We start from the raw sequence: 22,314 nt of genomic DNA, 5'->3' as shown, positions 1-22,314 counted from the left end.
TCCCAGGGAACATCGGCAGGCACTTTGGTTCCTACCTTCCTTTATTCACTCACTGAACAAAATGTCGGCTGAAGTATTAATCGCGGCTGTAACTCGGCACCCGGTGTTGTACGAACCCACCCTTTTTCAGTTCAGAGATCGAAACGCCATAGTGGTTTGGATATCAAGTGATGATAAGCGGGAGTATTTATAGGCTACATCTAGAACGTTCGTATTTAAGCGGGAATCATTTTAATTTGCTCTACATGCCACCAATCTAACCAACCAATCGCGTGTAGCATGCTTTAAACAAAACCAAAAACGTTTTTGAAATCATCACATAAACAAACTAATCGACAAGACGAGGGATAAATGACAAGGGATATATCGCTTGTCTTTTATCCCTCTATTCCCGGAGCCTGAGGTGAATAATTGTTAATTAAATAGTCTAGATAGATAGCCTAGTCAAGTCTTTATTAATACCAAACGACACAAATCGTCGGGAATCCATTTAGGTGTTTCGGCCCACACAGGACAGTAGCCTACAAGACCACACAGAACAAGTCTGACTGGACATACACACAATACATCACATTAAAACTAGACACGCGTTGATAGATAGATAGACAGAAAGGCCTAGATAGATAGATATGTTCCATTATTTGCCTTGCGGAGCCAACCAGTCCTGTGCACGTATGCAAATTAGCCATGTGCGCCAATGTCTATTTGTTTTGAATGCGACGAATGAGTGCAGATCATGATTTGCAGATCCAGATCAGTGAAACATATTTCAACTACTACAGCATGCAGGGTTTTTTGTTCTCGGTTGTAATTAGCCTACATTTTAGGATTTTTTTTATATTGGGGGGAATCACTGTCCTACTTGTTGTCGAAGCACTTTATCGAACAAGCAAAACCGTCTCGGCAATATGGCCAAGGTGTATGGGAGAGTTCACTATTTGATATGGCTGTCTGTAGGGCCTACTAAACGCATACGGTTCCTTTAATTGCGTCTGCATGATTGAATTGTACGTCATGAGCGACCAAAGCGAACAGAAAAATTCGCAGCGAAACTTTGTGAGCGACCAAAGCGAAGACGCTTTGGTCGCTCCTGGTGTGGACGTACAGTTTAACAGAGAAACAACAAAACCTACCAAACATTATTATCTAAAATATTTTGCCTCCTGCTGTAATTAATCTAGACCCTTCCATAACCTGATATTGATTTATACTGTATGATTGACAGCTTGGATCGATTCAGCACTGGAGAAACAACCAAACAGTAAAAGTCACAAAGATTTATTCATAGTACACAAAAGAGAAGTCGTAAAATGTTCTACGAAGGTTATTGCCGTTCTCCTGACAGGAGCTCTTATGGTTGATGTGTTTGACGAACTTGAGGGTCTCCTTGTCGCGGTAGACCAGCGCCAGGCAGTTGTCCTCCGGGTTCACCGTGAGCAGCTCCTCGTCCTCCTCGTTGGCCACGTACGACGTGAAGCCCCCGAACTCTGACGGCCAGTCTGCACACACACACACACACACACACACACAGACACACACACACACACACACACTTAAAGTCTGAACCAGAGACACATCGCAAAACATCATACTAAATTCACCATAGACTATCTGAGGCGTATCTGAGGCGAGTACGCAAGTCTATGACGCGATCCGATACCATCACACGACTCCTTAGCTACACAGGCAGAGAACATCAAACACTGCACTACTGTTATGCTGCGTTCGTTAACGGTCAGAGGTGGAAAGTCGGAATGGGAAAGGCGTCATCTCCGACCTACAGGGGTTCGAGCTACCCAGTCGAATAAACATGGATGCATGGGCCCTTAACTACAAGAATACAAATGGATTATTATAATTATAGATTATAAATATAAATCATAAAATGTTGACAGCAAGTGAACCGAAGTGCTGTTAGAAGTTACAATGCTAGCGGCTGTATCGATATATACTCGTATCGGCCGATACTCAAGTTCAGGGATTGGAAAGGAAAAAATGTTATCCGTAAATCTCTACGTCAAACTGTACATAACGGCGTCACAGTAACGTCTGGGTCGGGTTAGGGTTATGGTCGGGGTTGGGGTCAGGGTCGGGGTTGGGGATGGGGTCAGGGTCGGGGTCAGGGTCGGGGTTGGGGTCGGGGTTAGGGATGGTGTTGGGGATGGGGTCAGGGTCGGGGGTTGGGGTCGGGGTTAGGGATAGGGTTAGGGTCAGTGTTCTGACCTGAGCAGCCGAAGGGGAGGATGAGGTCCAAGGCGTACTCGGCCCTCGTCGCCTCTCCATCGTGGAGCAGCGTGTACCCCCCGTGGGTCCACCGGCGCAGCTCTCCCACGTACTCAGGGGTGCTCGGCTCTGGGGAGGGGTTAGAGGTTAACGAGACGTCACAGACTCACATAGAGAGGATGGGCGGGCCTAGCGTGGCCGACGCCCCCCTGGACCCCCCTACCTTTGGCCTTGGTCTTCTTCCTCGTCGACGGCGTCTCCATCGCGGACCCCGTGGCCTCTCCGCCCCTCGCACTCTCCTGGCTCTCCGCCTCCTCTACCTCCTCTTCCTCCTCCTCCTCCTTCTCCTCCTTCTCTTCATTCTCCCCGTCTTCATCCTCGTCCTCCTCTTCGTCGTCGTCTTCGTCGTTGGGGCAGAGGAAGTGCAGCCTGAGGCCGGTGAAGTTGGATAGCAGCAGGAAGAAGGCCTCGGAGCAGAGCAGCTCCCAGCACTCACTGACACACGGGGGGATGCTCTCCAGAGACGCCACCTCATAGGACCTGGGGAGGAGATGCCGTTACTTAGCAACACCACTTCCCGCTGTCGTAACCACAGTGTTTAAGGGAGGGATAAGGGGAGAGGTAAAGGGGGGGGAGAGAGGGGAGGTGGCCGACCTGTTGTTGGGCGGCCCTCTCCTGGCCCACTGGATGTCGTGGAGCCTCAGAGCCACGCTGACCTCCGCAAACTTCTCCTCCTGACGACAGACAGAGCATCAACAGCGAGAAGGGGAAAAAAACAAGAAATAAAAATAACACTAATAAAGAAGGAGGCTCACCTTTAAAAAGTCTTTAAGCTGGATTTCCGCGCTCTCTTCAAACTCCTCCTGGATTTGCTCCTGGTAGGAGATGTCCAGATACATGGGGTTCACCCACTCCAGCAGCAACGTCTCCTGGGAAGAAAAAAGACCAGCGTGTCAAGCTTCAGGTAATGGAGATTGAACGTACCAAGATGGGTACGTACCAAGACAGGCAGAGGTAGATGTGTGCAGGAGTCCCGACTCACATCCCTGGGTAGGTGGGGGCTCCGGGGGAGGGGTTCCTCAATGTGGCGGGACGGCCGCTCCAGAGAGGGCCCGTGGAACCAGCCGCTCAGCGACAGACGGCACTTATCCTCCGACAGCACCTCCGCCACCTGCAGGGGCAACCGTTAGTCTGGGGCAGGAACAGCCGTTACTCTGGGGCAGGAGCAGCCGTTAAAACGGGGCTGTAGAAGCCTTTACTCTGGGGCAGTAGAAGCCTATTCTCTTGGGCAGTAGAAGCCTTTACTCTGGTGCAGTAGAGGGCTTTACTCTGGGGCATTAGAAGCCTTTACTCTGGGGCAGTAGAAGCCTGTTCTCTGGGGCAGTAGAAGCCATTACTCTGGGGCAGTAGAGGCCTTTACTCTGGGGCATTAGAAGCCTTTACTCGGGGGCAGTAGAGGCCTTTACTCTGGGGCATTAGAAGCCTTTACTCGGGGGCAGTAGAGGCCTTTACTCTGGGGCAGTAGAAGCCTTTACTCTGGGGCAGTAGAAGCCTTTACTCTGGGGCAGTAGAAGCCTTTACTCTGGGGCAGTAGAAGCCTTTACTCTGGGGCAGTAGAAGCCTGTTCTCTGGGGCAGTAGAGGCCTTTACTCTGGGGCATTAGAAGCCTTTACTCGGGGCAGTAGAGGCCTTTACTCTGGGGCAGTAGAAGCCTTTACTCTGGGGCAGTAGAAGCCTGTTCTCTGGGGCAGTAGAAGCCTGTGCTCTGGGGACTTTATTCTTGGGTCTAGACCGGCAGGTCAGCGGACAAGTTTATCCAAAGCGCCTTACAGACTACTGTTGTTGAAGTAAACATCCTTGAGGACTACAGGGGGAAGACGTTGGGGCCCGGACCCAGAAGGGTGTGGAACCCCCTCCACACTAGTCTGTCCTGCCCCCCCCCCCCCCCGGGGAGAGAGGATGGGCTCACCTGGTGGAAGGACACCGGAGACACTTCGAACAGCACCAGGGTGTTCCAGGAGGGGACCAGGGACTTGACGATGTGCTTTGGCTGGAGGTGACCTGGTGGAGGGGGAACATTCAATTCAATTTTATTTGTATAGCCCTTAGTCACCATTACAGTCTCAAAGGGCTTAAAAGGCTAAATATTGATGACATCTTTAATGGTTTGTTTTGTTGAAGGAGAACCAGGACCCTCGCCCCCTGCTGTGAGCTACGTACTGTCGGTGGCGTACAGGTCCAGGGTGCCCCCGTCGCTGCTCTGCCAGGGGGGGACCAGGTACAGGATGAAAGCCACCCGCCGGCCCTCCAGCTCATCGTCATGACAGAGGAGGATATCTGGAGGAAGGACTGGAAATATTACCACGTATTCTTAATAAATATTAACACTGTAATAATTATTATTACCACTGTGTTCTTAATAAATATTACCACGTGTTTATTAATAAATATTAACACTGTGATAACAAGTATTACTGGTCTATTATTAATAAATATTACCCCATATTCATAATAAACATTACGAGTGTATTAATAAATATTACCACTGTATTCTTAATAAATATAACCACTGTATTAATAGTATTAGCGGTGTATTCTTAATAAATATTACCTGTGTAATAATACGCATTGCCGGTGTATTATTAATAGTATTACCGGTATACTGGTACTTGGCGCAGGAGATGTCCACGGTGGGTTCGAGCTCAACACCCAGAACGTCTCCGAGCCAGCAACGGAAGCGGCCAAATAACGCTGCCCTGATATTGAGAATAAAAAACGAATTAATAAAAATCAACTACAGACCGTCCCAAAAACAGTGAGTTAAGAAAATCAAGACCAATCCACCAATCATACAGTTTGCAAACATTAATACAGAAGACAATTTGCTGGGGAGATGTTGTTTCCTCTTTACCTCAAGCCTGATATATGGGATTCTGTTCTCTCCTGTAAGTCATCAGACTGGAAAAGAAGAGAGAGAAGATGTTATTAACCACAGCATGGCCCTGCAGGCTGGACAGCAGGACCAAGAGACTGGGCAAACCTGCTTGAACTTGTAGAGGTCGTTGGACTTCTCGTGGAAGTTCAGCTCTAGAAGTTCCTTCTGGAGGTTTTCTGTGAACGCCTCACTGTGGATGAAGTCCTTGATGATGCAATGTGGGAAAGGGTAGCAGTTCAACTCCAAGTTCTCTGTCAAATAAAAGATATAGGAAATGTGAGAACAAATACACTCTGGTTCTGATGTGTTCCTCATCCCATCGGATTGCATTGAGGATCCACAACAGACCATGACGAATTTGGCGCAAAACGATGAAACTAGATGACCACTCGACCCAGACAGAGGGGGGCTTTAGGACAGGTGATACAACATTCAGTTTGATGACGTTCTAATAATGCATGAATTGTTCCACAGGATACAAACGTGTAATTAACAAACGTAACATTAACGTAGGGGGTCCTTTTAATGAGAACAAAAGGCTATCCCCTCCTCATCACTGAGGTGATGATGGTTTCATGCTCGGATCAGCTGACAGTCTGGGTCTGGAGGAGACCGGAGACCGGGCTCACACCCCCGCCCGAACCCGTCTTACCCCCCCCCATCCTAACTCTTCTCACCCTGTGTTCTAACCCGTCTCCCCCCATCCTAACTCGTCTCACCCCCCTGTCCTAACCCGTCTCAGTCCTCCGTCCTAACCTGTCTCTCCCCCCCACCCCCCCCGTCCAAACCAGGCTGGTACCCCGGTACAGTGAATCAACTGCAGGACTCTCTAGGACCAGGAATACATAGGACCAGGACTATATAGGACCAGGACTAAATAGGACCAGGACTACATAGGACCAGGACTACCTAGGAACAGGACTACATAGGAACAGGACTACATAGGACCAGGAATACATAGGACCAGGACTACATAGGACCAGGACTCTCTGGGACAAGGACTCTCTAGTACCAGGACCCTCTGGGTTTATGACTCTATAGGTCCAGGACTCTGTAGGTTAGGACTCTCTGGGACCAGGACTGTGTAGGTTTAGGACTCCAGGACCAAGACTCTATAGGGTAAGGACTCTAGTCCACTCACCATGGGAGTAGTGGACTCCTTGTGCCCATGCTTCCTTCACGGCTTTCTTCACTTCCTCGTCATCCACAACCACAGAAAGTTGAGCCACTTCTTCGCGTTTCTTTATCCTTTTTCGCTTCTCCGGGTTGTCGCTGTGCTCTTGTAATCGTTTAGAACTCATTGCTAACGCCTCATGCTCCACATTTGGATGTTTACTTTGGTTAGGTCCACTCTATTAAAGTCCGGTCCGGTCGCACAGTGTCTACGTCAGCGTCGTGCTAGCAGCCGGGGACGTCGCGGAGGATCTACGCCACAAAAGCTAAGGCCGGGCTCGAACATTTTGTATCCGTCATAAAAATAACCCTCATTTGGTTATCTTTCAACATTTGTTCAATTTAAAATTATCAAGTCTTTTTAATATTTTTTTATAAATGTACTATATTATATTAATATTGTTTGCCAATATATAAATAATAATTATATATATTAAATATATATATATTATATCTATAGATTTGTATAGGCCAGAAATATTTATGCAGTAAATGTATAAAAATAACATTTTAAAAAGACTTGATAATTTATATAAACATATACATATACATCCATATGTATACACATGCATATATATACACACACATGTACACAATACCTTTTTTATTGGCTTTACTGCATTAAGAAGAAGAATATGAACATATTCCAGGAGCCTATTTTACCAGAGCACTCCCAAGTAGTGCATCAATTTATAATACACCACTAAAACCACTACAAAGAATATGTTAACAGTTGACCTAATACATAAAACACATAATGGAAATGCTCAAAGGGTTTACCAAGCCTGCGCCTGTAACTCCTAGAGAAGGGCAGAGCAACACTTGGAGCATCCTGCCTGCTGAAGCTATAAATACACCCTCATCCCAGCAGTTTAATCCAGAGTCTGTCTTTTGTTTACAGATTATAACGTTTGTCATTGCAGTGTGAACAGAACTGTCATTTTCGGGAGGACGGTTTTTTACGATACGGCTGCAAATCCCTGACATGGCTTTTCATTTTCACCCCATTGTAAAAAAACAAAAAAAAACTATTTATTAGTAATTTAATAAATATTAGTCTCAATCCCTTTGGAAAATGTGAGCACTCACCACCTGAATAAATCCATCAACACACTCCAGAAAGAGCTTATTCCTCTTAACAAACTGTTTTATTAAAATAAAAAAAACACTTACATCATCACAGGTTAAAACAAGGAACTCAAAGTTGTAGCTGTTTCTTCTTTTTAATCAGACAAATCTTTTGAGTAAAATGAATTCGTAGCATTGGGATAAGGAAACAAGATAGAAAATATCATTTTTTTTTTTGGTAAAAAACAAACACAAATTCCCCGGCCCATATCTCCTCTCCATCCCCAGCGGAGCCCAGTGCAGTCCCGTACACCCAGTGAGGGGGAGAGCTGCTGGGACAGTCCTTCAGTGATGAACAGTGTTTTTCAAAACAACCAGATCCTCTTGAACTACATCCATAACAGCTGTGCTCACAGAGACAGCGTCAGATAAACGTTCCTCTCTTAGTTGTAGATGAAGTTAAACCTAAGAAAAACAAAATAAAGAAATGTAAAAAAGAAAAGCACGATCAAAGATAATGGTTTGCATGTTGAAGCCTTTGTCAGTATTATGATACACCAAGAATTGTATACTTATATTCAAGTCAAATTATAAACTTAACCCGTTGCATTCTAAAGTTGCATATCATTTTTAATCTACGTGGAGAAAAACAGACATCAAGACTTTATTGGGCTCAGCAGTAGAAGGCTGCTGAGCCCAATAAAGGCACTGGCTTTAAGCTGTTCACCTTCAAACCAAAACATATTCCTTTACACCTTACTTACATTGAGAGCGTTTAGCAGACGCTTTTAGCCAAAGTGACTTACAAGTACATTGTTCAGAAGAAAGAGAAACAGCAATATATCGCGGTCGGTACAGTAGGGATGTTCATAGAACCATGTGCCAAGCAATAACAATCACTAGGTTAACCTATTCCCCGTATACAACAGAGACACTTCACAGCCCCTCTTCAAGAAACATGCAGGGAGCCGGCAGGTACCTGCTCAGAAGCTGCGGGAGGCTGGATATGATTGGTCCGTAGCCGGGGGCGTTGTCGTACAACTCAAAGAGGGGCGCGGCCACAAGCTTGTAGTTCTTAGGGACCGCAAACAGCGCTGAGGAAACAAGGACAGGAGGAAACAAGGACACGAGTCAATCCCGACTGGACGTTCATCAATCAAAACTTTGAAATCATATTCACGAGCAAATGCCCTATTTTGACGTTAGCTTGGGTTCAAACTGACCTTTTTCCTGGAGCTGAACCACAAACAGCTTCTTGTGCTCCTTGGGTTTGGTTGTGTGAGCCGGAATGTACGGATACTGGACGGACAGACGGACGTGTCAATCAGGCTGAAGAGAGACTCAACGAGATGCAATCTGTACAATATGTACAGTGTGTTTTCTCATCCATAAAACACAACCGATGTTTTGATTACCAGGAACGTATGAGGCAGAGATTTAACAAACAATTATATGGTTACGATTGGCCAGCATTGTTCCTCACTGATTTACTTTAAAAAAGAAATCCATGGAGGCAAATATTAGATGAAGCTTCTCTAGTCGGCACTGATTCATGTCTGATCATCAGATCGTGGCCTCATGACCCCCAGGAAGTGTGGAGGGGCTCTCACCTGCGGGGGCTCAAAGTTGGGGCGCCACCAGTTCCCGATGCAGTCATCGATCACCCAGTCCTGCTTCACTCCGTCCTGACGCCCGAGGATCTGACGACGGACGGAGAGCAGCAGTAGGACCAACAGAACAACAACAACAGATCAGCAACCACCAGCTGCTCAGCAGGAGCACTCTGTACGTACCTCCGTCATGAGCCGCTTCAGACCGTCCACCTCGTCCTCCCCGGGGCTCAGCTCTCCTCCGGGCCTGGGGGGGGGGGGGGGAAGCACGGTGTTGAACTCTGTACCACAGACTGTACGGAAACACTCAATGGATGATGGTACTCACAGCTTGAAGAAGGTGGTCCCCAGCTGGAGCAGTAACACGTGGGGGAGCCGGTGCTCGTGGACGATGAGGACCCCCTCCACCGTCCTTCTCATCCCCATCTTGTCGAACTCCTCCCTCATCCTCTGGAAGCGGGCGGCCACCGAGCTGTCCTTCTCGTACAGAGGCTCTTTGGTGCCGAATGTGTAGTTGGTTAGCGGGTATCTGGAATACAATCACTCGCTTAAGAAGAGCTGAACTCCTATTGACCCACGGAAATGATCACTGGGGTACAGATAATGGAGCACCCAGGAACACATCCAACACACACAGAGAGGGAACTGAGAACCTGAAGGTTCAAGTGAACCCGTCTGCCCCGTCTCCTAACGACCCTGCAGGAAACACCTGGATCTGCCACGCAAACCCACAGCGTTCATACTCCATGAATACAGACTAGCGACCGATCTTAACCCAGTCCAGTCTCAGTGTGTGTGTGGTGGACTCTCCAGGCTCAATGTGTGTGTGTGTGTGTGTGTGTGTGTGTGTGTGTGTGTGTGTGTGTGTGTGTGTGTGTGTGTGTGTGTGTGTGTGTGTCTGTGTCTGTGTCTGTGTCTGTGTCTGTGGAGTGTGGACTCACAGATTGATCGTCCTCTCCAGGCTCAGCGCCTTGGCGGGCCCGCTCATGTATTTGTTCCCGAACTGAACGGAGCCGCCGCGCGGCCAGCCGGCGCTGGAGCGGCTCGGGGGCACGATGGACATGCTGCTGCTGGACGGGCGACGAACCGGCAACACTTCTTCGAGGACCGGCGTGGAACTAGACGCCCGAATCTGGAAAATAAAGTTAGGATTGCAGAAACCGCGGAACTACAAAGAAAAATGCTTGTTTCTTTATTTCGGCCCTCCCTCTCCGCGCCTCCTGAGCTGTAGTTCTAGTGGGAGCTTATGTCACAGCGCCCCCTCAGTCCGGGAGGCAGGCGTTACACTCAACCATAGAGTCATTTGGAATTGATTCAAATACAATATTTTCAATATTCTTTCAATCCGTTGATGTCCTTGTAATAAGGCAAGTGTAAACGCAATTATTGCATGGATGTATCATAGATAAGCATTCTTTTGAAAATATTCTCATGATATAACCCATATATACCCATATGTACAATGGATATTCTTTATTTATTGCTACGGCTCATTAGTTGGTTCAAAATAAGAATCATAACACACGGCCTATAATTAGCTCTGAACAATTTTAAATCTTTAATCCAGACTATATCAGTATTATTATATATTATATGAATAATTAATTTCTATAATCATTATTTTTCCTTGAGAAAAGTGAGAACATTCAATTATGAAGTCGACAATCCATTTAATAGTGAAGAGTATGTCTCTTATCCATCTATTGTAAACATATTTTTTACCACAGTTCTTCTCATACAGTACATTTTATACGTGCAGTTCAATATTCAATCATATCCATAAAAAAAAAAACATCAACAAAAAACAGACAAAGTCGCTGCTGGATCATCTCATCCAATGGGAGGGCTGTTCTTTGGTCCCATGACTCGTGTGCCCCTCCTCATAACTCCCTACTGCTGGCTCTCCTTCCTCCTCACAGTAGTTGGTCCCACGTGGATGCTATTGTTATTGTAGGCCTCTCTTTAGGAACTTATTTTTCATGGATGGAACTGGTTTCATCTGGTTGAGCTTCAGCCTCTGGTCTCCCCTGTTCCTTTTCTTCCGGTCGTCTCTCTGAGCCTAGGCCGTCTCTGGGTCTGTAACCACAGTGCTATTGTCTGGAACTAGATGGTCCTCCCTCTCTTCTGCTCGGACCTGCTGGGCCTCTCCTCGCTCCACCTCTGGGTGCTTGGTAGTGCTCTCCTCCTGGCTGTCTCCATTCCTCTCCTCTTGCTTGCTCCTTTGAACATTGCGGTCTACATCATCATCTGTCGCTGAAAGAAAAACACCAAAGTCAGTTTAAGCTCCACTTTAAGACGAAGGCATCTATAAACTTAAGTGTTCAGCAAATACCTTTCTCCTTTGTCGGTGATTCATGCCGGGGCTTTTCCTCCGGCGGTGTTTGCACATTGTTAACCTCGGCTCGACAGTGATTTGTTGGACTGGTGGAATCCGGACGGGAAGCTGCCGTTGTCATGGTAACAGAGGGAACCTCTGTATACTCAGTGTTGATACTGCTCAGTCCTGTTGCACCGGGGCGGTTTGTGACACGAAGGTTAACTGAAGCTGGCTGTTCTGATTGAGAGGTGGAGGTGGAGGGAGGGGTGGATGTGTCGGGGGCCCCTGAGGTGGAGGTGGAGGGAGGGATGGATGTGTTGGGGGCCCCTGAGGTGGAGAACTCGGGGCAGGAGGTCTGGTTGGTGTCAGAGGGGAGGGGGGGGCCTGGCTGAATGTTTGGAGATGCTACAATAGAGTGAGCGCTGTCAGTAGACACCAGGCTGGTGACATTAGCGGTAGGAGGCGTGGCCTCCACGCAGGACGACGCCGTTGATCCGGCGCTAGGGGGGGGGTCCGCCTCCACAGGCGTCTTACAGACAGAAGACGTGTTGGCCAAACCCTGAACCGGAGTCGCTATGGATGGAGCCGGAGTCTCAGAGCTGGTGGAGATATCTGTGGTGCGGACGGGGTGCGGGTGGTTCACGGTACGGGGGGAATGTGTGGGGGGGGGTCCCGCTGCGTTCTGGAAGGTTCCCGCGGAGACCGTGTCCACAGTGGTGGCGTCTGAAGACGGATCTTGAGAAACCAGAGCAGAACCAGCCATGTTTGGGACGGCCGCAACAGGACCGGGCGAGGGGGAAGAAGGGGATGAGTTGAGGGGCACCGCAGAGGAGGAGCTAATGGAGACGGAGGAGGAGGGGCCAGAGGGCATGGCTGTTGATGTTGTTGTTGAAGAATGACTGAGGGGGGTTAAAGTAATGGACTCAAAGGGAGTGGAAGGAAGCGGCGATAATGTCCCTGAGGATCTAATGGGCATGGCAACGGTGGTGGGAGGGGGTGGAGGAGTGGAGGAGCCCGGGGCCGCAGCGCTTGGCATAGGGGCCAGTGATGATGGCTCTGTAGAGCCGCTGGGGTCGGCTGAGGAGGAAAGGGGCCGGGCTGGAAGGGGGAGGTCAGACACACCCGGTGTAGCGACCACAGCGCTGCCATCAAGGAGCCCCGGGGGCGAGGCCTCTATCGGAGGAGTGTCCTCTATTGGAGGCGGGGCCTCTTTTGGAGGTGTGGCCTCTATAGGATGCTTGGCCTCTACTGGAGCTGTGACCTCTACCGAAGGCGTGGCCTCTATCAGAGGCGTGGCCTCTATCAGAGGTGTGGCCTCTATCAGAGGTGTGGCCTCTACCGGAGGTGTGGCCTCTACCGGAGGCATGGCCTCTATCGGAGGTGTGGCCTCTACCGGAGGCGTGGCCTCTCTCGGAGGAGTAGCCTCTTTTGGAGCTGTGGCCTCTTTTAGAGGGCTGGCCTCTATTGGATGAGTAGCCTCTACCGGAGCGATGAGCTCTATCTGAGGTGTGGCCTCTATCGGAGGTGTGGCCTCTATCGGAATCGTGGCCTCTATCTGACGTAGCTCCAGAGTATCGGAGGGAGCGATGGCCGCGGCCGGGGCGGTGGGGGTTGGGGGGTCTACGGGGGCGGAGACGGCGGTGGAGACGGGGGGGTCTGGGGGACGGGCGTCAGCCTCCTTTATGTGGGCGAGCTCGTTCTCCGGGGTGCTGCGGCCGGACGGCGGCGCCGGGGGGGCCGCAGTCCGGAGGGTCGGTTTGGGGGGCAGCGCCGGCTTCCCCGCCGCCTCGTGCGCCGACGCGCTCTGACGGATCTGATGCCTGGTGTCTGTGACGGAGCAGAGCAGTGTGTTAAGGAGATGTATCTCTAATCCATCATAAAAGAGGAGCGGTTAGACGGTGAGTTACCTGAGGAGGTGGACATGGTCCGGGGTTTGGAGGCAGTGGGCGGGGGCTCGGGTTTGTTGTCAATTATAGTTCCTAGTTCAAATAAATAGAATAGAATCTTTATTTGTCATTGGGTTAAATACAAAGTATTTACACAACGAAATTAAGGTGCAGATCTTGTTCAGTGCTTTTTTTTAAATAAATAAATAGAATACAGTAAGAAATATTAATAAATATAGAACAACAATAACAACAATAACCCCAATAACCCCTCCCCCTGCCTTCAACTTAAGGCACATTAAAGTGTCCTACACCCTCCCCTCCCTCCCAGACAACAACGCCTTCTGCCCACATCTATCTAAATAGCAGCAGGTCCAGGAAGGTAAGCAAGATGAGGAATGTCCAGAGGTAGTGGTGATCGTTTAAGTGGTTGTCTATGTATTGCACAGGGGTTATTTTTGTTTAGCTTACGTATGGCCCAGGGGAAAAAGCTGTTGGTTAGTCTGGTGGTGCGGGATTTCATTGAACTGTAACGCCTGCCAGAGGGAAGCAGATCGAACAGGTGGTGAGCAGGGTGCGCAGCGTCTTTTAGAATGGCACTGGTCCTGTTTCGGCAGCGGGAGCTGGCCAGCTCTTCCAGGGTGGGCAGTGGGCAGCCTGTGATCTTCTGAGCTGTGCCTATGACCCTCTGAAGTGCCGTCCTGTCTGCCGCCGAACTCCCAGCATACCATGCTGTGATGCAGTAAGTGAGCACGCTTTCAATGGTTGAGCGGTAGAAGGACACCAGCAGCTTTTGTTCAAGATGGTTTTTTCTGAGAATTCTCAGAAAGTGTAGTCGCTGCTGGGCCTTCTTTTTTATTGCCGTTGTGTTTGTGGACCAAGAAAGCTCCTGAGAGATGTATGTTCCCAGGAACTTGCAGGACGGAGCCCTCTCCACGCAATCCCCATTGATGTGCAGAGGGGCATGGGCTGGGCTGTGTCGTCTGAAGTCTATGATGATGAGATGAGTCCGACCACAGTGGTGTCGTCAGCAAATTTTATAATGAGGTTGGAGGGGTGGGAGGGGGAGCAGTCAGATGTGTATAGAGTATACAGAAGTGGGCTCAACACGCAGCCTTGGGGGGAGCCAGTGCTAAGTGTGAGGGGGGAGGAGAGATGGGGGCCGAGTCTCACTTGTTGTGGTCTGTTGGAAAGGAAGTCCTTTATCCAAGCGCAGGTGGAGGCAGGGAGGTGTAGGCCCAGTAATTTATTTATCAGGATGTCCGGGATTATTGTATTGAAGGCTGAGCTGTAATCTATGAAGAGCAGTCTTGCATAGGTGCCTGGGTGTTCAAGGTGGCTCAGCGTAGAGTGGAGGGTGATGGCAATGGCGTCCTCAGTAGAGCGGTTAGCCCTATAAGCGAACTGATGGGGATCAAATGATGCTGGGAGGCAGGCCTTGATGTGCTGGGCAACCAGCCTCTCCAAGCATTTCATCACCACTGACGTGAGTGCAATGGGCCTGAGGTCATTTCCGCTTTTACCAGCTGATGTTTTTGGAACTGGGATGATAATTGCTGATTTCCAGCAGGATGGGATGGTGGCTAGGGACAGAGAGATGTTGAAGAGCTTGGTGAGAATCCCTATGAGTTGGTCTGCACAAGCTCTGAGTACTTTCCCCGGTACGCCGTCGGGTCCTGTCGCCTTCCTCGGGTTCACTTTCCTCAGTGTCCTTCTAACCTGATGTTCTTGGAGGGTCAGCGGGGCGTTGGTGAAGGCTGGGGGGGGCGTTGGTTGTCTATCCGCCTCAAACCGGGCAAAGAAACTTTTTAATTCCTCTGCCCTTGTAGCATTAGAGTTGGTAGTTGTGATGTTGTGGCCCTTGTAGTTAGAGATGTGCTGTATTCCCTGCCACACCTGACGAGGGTTTTTGTCCATGATGTAGCCCTCTATTTTCCTTTTATATGCTAATTTAGCAGCCCTTATGCCCCTTTTTAGGTTTGCTCTGGCTGTGCTGTACTGAGCCCTATCTTCTGACCTGAAAGCAGTGTTGCGGTCCTTGATAAGGGGCCGCACTTCACTCGTCATCCAGGGTTTCTGGTTCGGAAAGACCCTGGTCTGTTTTTTGATGGTGACATTTTCAGCACAGAATGTGATGTAGGATAAAACAGACTCTGTGTACTCCTCCAGGTCCAAACTCTCAAATAGACCCCACTCTGTTGTTGAGAAGCAGTCTTGGAGCTGGGAGAGGGCGTCCTCTGGCCAGGTGTTGATGGTTCTAGTAGTGGGCTTATTTTTCCTAATGTGAGGGGTGTAGGCTGGAATGAGGTGCAGTGAGAGGTGGTCTGACAGGCCAATGTGTGGCTGGGGTACTGCTCTGTATGCATGCCTAATGTTGCAGTAGACATGGTCGAGTATTCTGCCCTCCCTGGTGGCACACTTCACATACTGTATGAATTTAGGGAGGACAGCCTTTAAACAAGCCCGGTTGAAATCTCCGGCGACTATGTGTACCCCATCTGGGTACGCCTGCTGCTGTTTGCTAATAGCGCCATGAAGATAGTTTAGAGCTATACTAACGTTAGCGTCTGGAGGGATATACACTGCCATAATGATTACTACAGTTATCTCTCTAGGGTAAATAGAAAGGGCGGCAGATGACCGTCAATGCCTCTATGTGTGGGGAACAGTAGCTGTGGGTTGCTCGGCTCTGTGAACACCAGTTATTATTTACATACATACAAACTCCGCCTCCTCTGCTCTTTCCGGAGTCTCTGTTCCTGTCGTGTCGGTGTAATATAAATAAAAAATAATAATAATATATATATAATAATAAAATAATGTGTTAAGAGAGATATTTAATCTCTTTATCCATTTGAATGTTCATGGTAGCAAGCAAAGAACAATGGCAAACATTTATAAAAGCATTAAACTTGTTTTACCTTCAGAGTCGGCCTTCTTCATCTCTCCCTCCGGACTCTGAGAATAGCAGATAATTAGATTACACTGCTTTTTGCCAACACATGAGACAAACTGGGAGCAGGGAAAGCCCCACATGTGGGGATACATATCGCCATGTTGGTGCCAAGATGGCAAATTACATTAGCACTCATTGAATCCCAATAACAATATCAAGAGCCATAGCTGCTGGTTTACCAGTGTTATCCCTGATTATTCATACTCTAAAAGATGCGTTCTGTGTACCACACCTGTTCCTCTGCTGGCTGGGATTTGGTCACTCCGATGCGTTGCAGCATGAGACTCAGTTTCTGTTCAAAGCTGTGCTGACCATCGAGGCTTTTCTGTAAAAAAAACCCCACAAATTCTTTATTAAACCAAGACATCGGCTCCACCTTCTGCTCAACTCTCATCAGGTTCTGAGGAACCCGGATCCTTCCTGAAGGGGACCTCACCTTGGCTTGTCTGGTGCTTCCAGTCCCCGGCGCTGCCGATCCCGACAGCAGGATAAGCGACTGGGACTTCCCCTCTCTGAGGGCGCGTCGGGGGGGCGCTGCGTCGCTCCGCAGGGCCACAGGGGCCTCCTCCACCACCTTGTCTCCGGCCCCGTCCGCCTTGTCCTTCTGCCTCTCCTTGTCGTTCTCCTTGTCGTGGTCTCTGTCCTGCTCCTTCTTGCTCTTGTCGGCCCGCGCCGCCTCTCGGAGCGGCCGGATGAGGTCGGCGATGGACGCCTTCTTGGAGCGGCCCTCCTGGCTGGGCTCTGTCTTCAGGCCGCGCCTCTTCCTCAGGGTGAAGAAGTCCCCAAGCTTCCTCCTCAGGGTTCGGGTGGGGGGGGGGCACGAGGCCGTGCTGGCGGAGAGCGACTCTGGAACGATCGCCGGCGAGATCTCATCGTCGATTTTCCTGTAGAAAACACCACAACCACGCAATCACATGATGTGGTCGGATATAACCGGTACGTTTATCATGGCTGTCCACAGCAAAACAGGGTCTGGTGGGCCGGTGTCACACAGACCAGAGGGAGTTGGAGGTACTCACAGAGAGTCAGCGGGCAGAACCCGCTTGGTGAAGAACTCCTCCACCCCTTCATCCACCCTCCCCATGTGGTCCAGGCCCTCGTTCTCACTCTCTAGGATCGGCTCCTGGGAGGAACACAATTAACACAACTACTGTTACACAGAGTACAACACACACACAAATAGAGTTACACCAAGCACAACAAACACATTAACACAACTACAGTTACACAGAGCCCAACACAGACATTAACACAACTACGGTTACACCGAGCACAAGGCAGACACACAAAAACAGTTATACAGAGCACCACCCAGACAAACAACTGCAGTTACACCAAGTAAAACACAGGCACACAACTACAGTTACAAAGAGCAAAACACAGACACACAAACACAGTTACACTGAGCAAAACACAGTCACACGAATACAGTTACATCGAGAAGAACACAGACACACAAGTACAGTTACACAGCAAAACGCAGACACACAACCACAGCTCTACAGCTCCCTGTGGATACTACAGAGACACGCCCCCTTTGCCGTTCCCTGATGATGAGACCACATCCAGCTCGGATATAAAAAAAGAAGATTGCCCTTGGAACCAAGGGAATATATAATATGGCCCGCATAATTATCAGCTACTCAGGGAAATATGAGGCGTATCATTTCACATCTGCGGGCACCAACGTAAAGATTTCGGAGACAGAATGAAGAGCAAAATTCAAGCACAACTCCATGTTACACAATCTCTTTTCAGGGGAAAACTGCTGTTGTTCTTCTGTCTTCCCCCACAGAATCCCCTGAATAAATATACATCATGCAAGCATGAACGATTAGTGGATTTCCTACATCAATCAATCACACACGCACACCCAGATGATGCCTCAAGTGTGGTTGGATGAAACAGCTGGTGGCCAGCACAATAGGAACATCTCATTAGAGCCCGCACACACACACACACACACCCCATGCATTCTGCACATGACCCTCCCTTCTCCTTCCAGTTCCCCCCCCCCTGCTCCCCGTTTACATCCCCCTATCTCATTACCTTCCATTTTGTGTGGCTGCAGGGAGTGCACGCACACACACACCCACTGAGCCTCCCCTTCCCTCCCGCTGCCGTCTCCATCTCTCCCGGGCTTGACTGCTCACACACTCACACTCACACCTTTTCCCCCAGCCTAAAGAGGGGGGGGGGTACCTGCTGTCGGGCGGGCCGGTGGTTTGGCTTCTGCCGGTGGGGTCTGGGTCGGCTCTGGGTGTAGTGCCTCAGCGAGGGTCCGCCCAATGGCAGCTCCATCGCGGAGCACGGCACTGTTGCCGTGGAGCTCGTTGCCGGGGCTCTGTTGCCGAGGCGGCGTTGCTATGTGTGGAGGACCGGCAGTCTGTAATGCCTGGCTGGAGTGGGAGGGGCCAAGCGGCTAGACCCACAGACCTCGCCTTGTTCCCCCCCCCCCCCCCCCCCTGCAGAGAGGAGCGTGAGAACGTGCCGGTGAAGACACAATGAGCTGTTAAGACGGGAGGAACCGTCAGAGAGCTCGATCATCTCAGGAATGACGGACAGAGAAGTCAACCGGCTTCAGAGGAACTGAAAGAAACACATTATGTTTGATTATGTAATCAATGAAGTATTCATCTTTAGGCTGTTGTGTTGGGAGACTCGTTTTCTCCAAAGCAATTTTGTTGAAATTAAAAGATGGCAAAAAGATGGTTCTTCATCTTTCCCCTACTTAAAGCTTTCTGAAACTAAGGAAAAATACTGGGTTTGACAAGGCTTCAAAGCTGTTGATTATGCCTATGATCGAGAGGATTATCCCATAGCAATTTATAGGAATAGGTAATACATTTCTGCATGCTGCAACCTCCCGTTACTATGATGGAAAAGATGACTCGGCAAGTCACCGTATGCAGATTGTCTGTAAAACGGGTTTGATTTTCTTTTTATCTTGTTTGACTTTTGAAAACTGCGTTACATGTCATCAATGCACTGTCGATGTTGTGATTGTTTCTTTAGGTCGTACGTACCATAAATAAACGGAGGCGTCTTAGGCCGTATCTCATGCATACACACCCCTTTAGAACCCACCCTTCCATACTAGTGATACTGGGGATACTGAGGACTATGAGGAGGAGGATGGAGATGTAACTAGTACCTAGGAATACAACAGAACGATGTCCACTTGTAAACATCACTTAGAATGAGTTCCTAGGTGTAACTGCAGATGCATCCTCTGGTAGAAACCATGATGCATAAACATAAGGTAAAGCTACGCCCCTCTCTTTATCCGTCTCAGTGCGCATGTGCGTCTGCCAAAGTGTGCCGCCATTTTGTGTTTGCTAATTCTCCAAAAGCAGGAAACGTTGGAGAGGAAAGACGCGCAGCTCGCGCGCACTGCATTAACATGGACACATAGGTGTTCCGTCAATGGAAAATACTGCACCCATCAATATGTCCCCGTTATAGCATGTTTGAACCAACTATGAAAAGGGTTAACGTAACTAAGCCCGTTATTTTCTAGGTGAGCTCCATTATGTTACAGCTGAGCTCCGTTATTTTATAGTTGAGCTGTGATCACATGACCCCCCTCCCCCTCCCCTTGGTGTGGAGACGCGCTCCACACCAAACCAATGTAATGGATTGTTACGCACTCTACCTGCAAGGTTCCGATCCAAGCCCGTTACGCACCGACCACAACACCGGAACATCAAGGTTTTCTGCTCACAGAGCGGTCCGAGCAGGAGCGGTGGCACTCCGGTGAACGTGGATTAGTGTCCCTAGATGGAGAGCTCTGAGGGAAGCCAGAGGACCAACTTATGACGCTGCTTTCCTCCATCTCCAGACGTAAGTACACGTTCCATAACTAACGGGTTGTTTTATACTAATTCACTTATTGCACTGAACAACTGTTGTTTTCAGCACCTTCTGCAGAGTGGCAGGGGCGTTGATGAAGTTTGCAGTGGTGGGTAGGAAAGGGGATAATTTATGAAGATTTGTGAAGTTATGGTAAATAGCAGCCTGCAAAAAATATGTAAAAATAGTTCGGTATATTTCTAATGCATACTACATTGTAATACCTTGTCTTTTTGCAGTTAAAGGGCATCGACATGGCCACTTCATTACTACCGAGGACAGCAGACACCTGACCCGTAACGTTGAAAGCATTTGCGTTTTTTGGCTCAAATCCTACCGCGTCCCTCAGTCGGGCGAGACCGGCGGACAGTCTGGATAACAACGTCCGCCACCTAGTGGCGGCATTGGTTCTAATCATGAAGGATGAACACATCCAGGCTTCAGGAAGCAGAACCTGAACATGGCCCGGTCAGTGATGGCATGGCGGATGCCTGAAAGTCGGTCAAGTCAGTTAAAAGTTGACAAGCCACAAAAGTAACAATCTATCTCTTCAACATAATACCATCATCAGAGAAGCTCAATTCAAATCAAGAAAAGGGAAAAGCACTCAGGTGTCAACCCTCTCACCCAGCGTACACACGTACAAACCTGCCAATCAACTTATCACACACAACAATCTGTGGGATCGATTGGGAACCGCACAGAGAGCTGGCTCCCAGACCGCTCCCACAGTTGGCTGATCTGGAACCAGCGCACCGCCATGGACTCCAGGCCCTTCTGGATAACTGATGGGCCACACCCTCCCTTAGCCTGAAGGCTTCCAGGTGTGGAGAAACCTTGATATACTGAACTGGTGTCCCCACAGCACTCAAAAGTTTTTAGACAAAGCATTATAGCTTAAGGGGGTAGTGTTAGGTTAAATATATAGAATATGAACTAGGATAGCCTATATGAGGCATTCACAATAAGCATGAAAACCATTGGCACTGCTCTGTTTGAATCAAAATAATAAAAAAGAGATGGTAACAATTATAAAACAAATCCTGGCTTTTTAAGAGGCTCAAACCTTAATGAAACGTCCAGGTGCTGGCTGAATGACGCCAGCCCCACCATGTCGCCTCACATTCCAGGATGGATCTGTCACGCGGGCTCGTGTTGTCGTGGAAAACCCTCCACTTACAGTGTTTCTTCACATGTACACTCTAATCCTTCAGAGTAAAGGTCCTTTGACATCGGGAGCTCACCTGTCATTATGTGTATGTACTTAAAGGTATGGATGCCATGGTTATTTTAGTTTACCTCAAGTATACCACACATTTGTATTCTTATTTATTTCTAACCAAGTTGAAGGCGTGTTGTAAGTTATGCCCAGCGGCCCCAGTGACAGTCAATTTGTTGCTGTGATCAGTGAACTTCTCTTGTGCACTTAAATTCTCCTAGTCTTCTGTAAAGCAAAACCACCACCACAATACTACACAATAAATGTTCTATTTTCAACAGCTTGCAGACTCCTCATTGAAGCCTCTTTCTACTGATAATGACCTTTTGATACGGTTTGTCCAGCATACTGGCTTGACTGAGTTTGTTTTGAGTGGAAATGCTATAACCTGATTCTTATTATATAGCTCAGATTCCCAACAGAGTTCAGTATCTTAAACGACCCCTACCATCATAGACACCCATTACCTCTCAGAGTATTTGATATATCTCCACAGGAACAAGGAAATGAACGACACTAACTGATATAGGGAAATCTGTATCATCCTCCTCTGATCAGACTGTGCGTTGTCATAGCAACTACTGCTATGACAACAGTGGGCCGGATGAACTCTCTCACCATGAATCAATTGTATAATGATGGTGAAACGTGATATTTATCATGTTTCTGTTCCATATATTCGACCACAGTGGTTTGTGTCTTTGATTGCTCATGTCTTCCTTCTGCTTCCCCTGATATATTCAAACAGATGTGAGCTCCATGCATATCTTATCTTTCCATTACAAATATACCATGGCGCATCTTTATATAGCACTAAACACAGGTTCACAGAGCCTGCTTAGTGAGTGGTGGTACTTTGGAGAAGTGGTCGCTGCAGTCAGCCCTGTGGCCTGTAGTGATGTCCCCCGCCCCCCCCTCAGGTCGTTTTAGAACTGTGTAGTTTGTCCTCAATGTAATACTAATTACATGCCGTGAAACTTGGCATGCAAATCTTTAAAGCGGTAGGGATTTAGTGCACACCCCTGAAATATTGGGGTGTCAATTTCTCTCTTCAAGTTTCAATAACATAACAAAG

General features: G+C 48.6%; 3 protein-coding genes across 4 annotated transcripts; all 3 read right to left on the bottom strand.

Moving 5' to 3' along the window:
* Positions 1–384: 384 nt before the first annotated feature.
* Positions 385–6,585, bottom strand: ogfod1 (2-oxoglutarate and iron-dependent oxygenase domain containing 1). 2 transcript variants are annotated; one of them, XM_056608444.1, is made up of 12 exons: positions 6,300–6,579; positions 5,264–5,409; positions 5,135–5,181; positions 4,879–4,979; positions 4,444–4,572; positions 4,193–4,284; positions 3,266–3,394; positions 3,039–3,152; positions 2,878–2,957; positions 2,447–2,763; positions 2,224–2,352; positions 385–1,499 (listed from the first exon to the last, which is right to left on the bottom strand). In XM_056608444.1, exons 1-12 carry the CDS (start codon positions 6,457–6,459, stop codon positions 1,279–1,281), a joined length of 1,665 nt encoding a protein of 554 aa, XP_056464419.1. In that variant the 5' UTR covers positions 6,460–6,579; the 3' UTR covers positions 385–1,278. The 2 variants fall into 2 exon arrangements, with proteins under 2 accessions (XP_056464419.1, XP_056464420.1); XM_056608445.1 differs by having other exon boundaries at positions 387–1,499; positions 4,444–4,560; positions 6,300–6,585.
* A 407-nt stretch (positions 6,586–6,992) lies between these two features.
* On the bottom strand, positions 6,993–10,253 carry LOC130403418 (cleavage and polyadenylation specificity factor subunit 5). The gene is made up of 7 exons (XM_056607763.1): positions 9,951–10,253; positions 9,338–9,538; positions 9,193–9,256; positions 9,010–9,099; positions 8,623–8,698; positions 8,379–8,493; positions 6,993–7,864 (listed from the first exon to the last, which is right to left on the bottom strand). The coding sequence occupies exons 1-7, from the start codon at positions 10,070–10,072 to the stop codon at positions 7,843–7,845; spliced, it is 690 nt and encodes a 229-aa protein (XP_056463738.1). The 5' UTR covers positions 10,073–10,253; the 3' UTR covers positions 6,993–7,842.
* Positions 10,254–10,672: 419 nt separating this feature from the next.
* On the bottom strand, positions 10,673–18,661 carry LOC130402996 (proline-rich protein 36-like). The gene is made up of 9 exons (XM_056607091.1): positions 18,371–18,661; positions 17,188–17,291; positions 16,605–17,052; positions 16,401–16,493; positions 16,134–16,170; positions 13,234–13,305; positions 12,449–13,153; positions 11,342–12,061; positions 10,673–11,262 (listed from the first exon to the last, which is right to left on the bottom strand). Exons 1-9 carry the CDS (start codon positions 18,467–18,469, stop codon positions 11,069–11,071), a joined length of 2,472 nt encoding a protein of 823 aa, XP_056463066.1. The 5' UTR covers positions 18,470–18,661; the 3' UTR covers positions 10,673–11,068.
* Positions 18,662–22,314: the final 3,653 nt, after the last annotated feature.

The sequence above is a fragment of the Gadus chalcogrammus genome, chromosome 14, assembly GCF_026213295.1.
Source record: "Gadus chalcogrammus isolate NIFS_2021 chromosome 14, NIFS_Gcha_1.0, whole genome shotgun sequence".
NCBI classification, from domain to species: Eukaryota; Metazoa; Chordata; class Actinopteri; order Gadiformes; family Gadidae; genus Gadus; species Gadus chalcogrammus.
The sequence above is the reverse complement of the archived record's forward strand: the minus strand, read 5'-3'. Positions and strand labels throughout refer to the sequence as shown.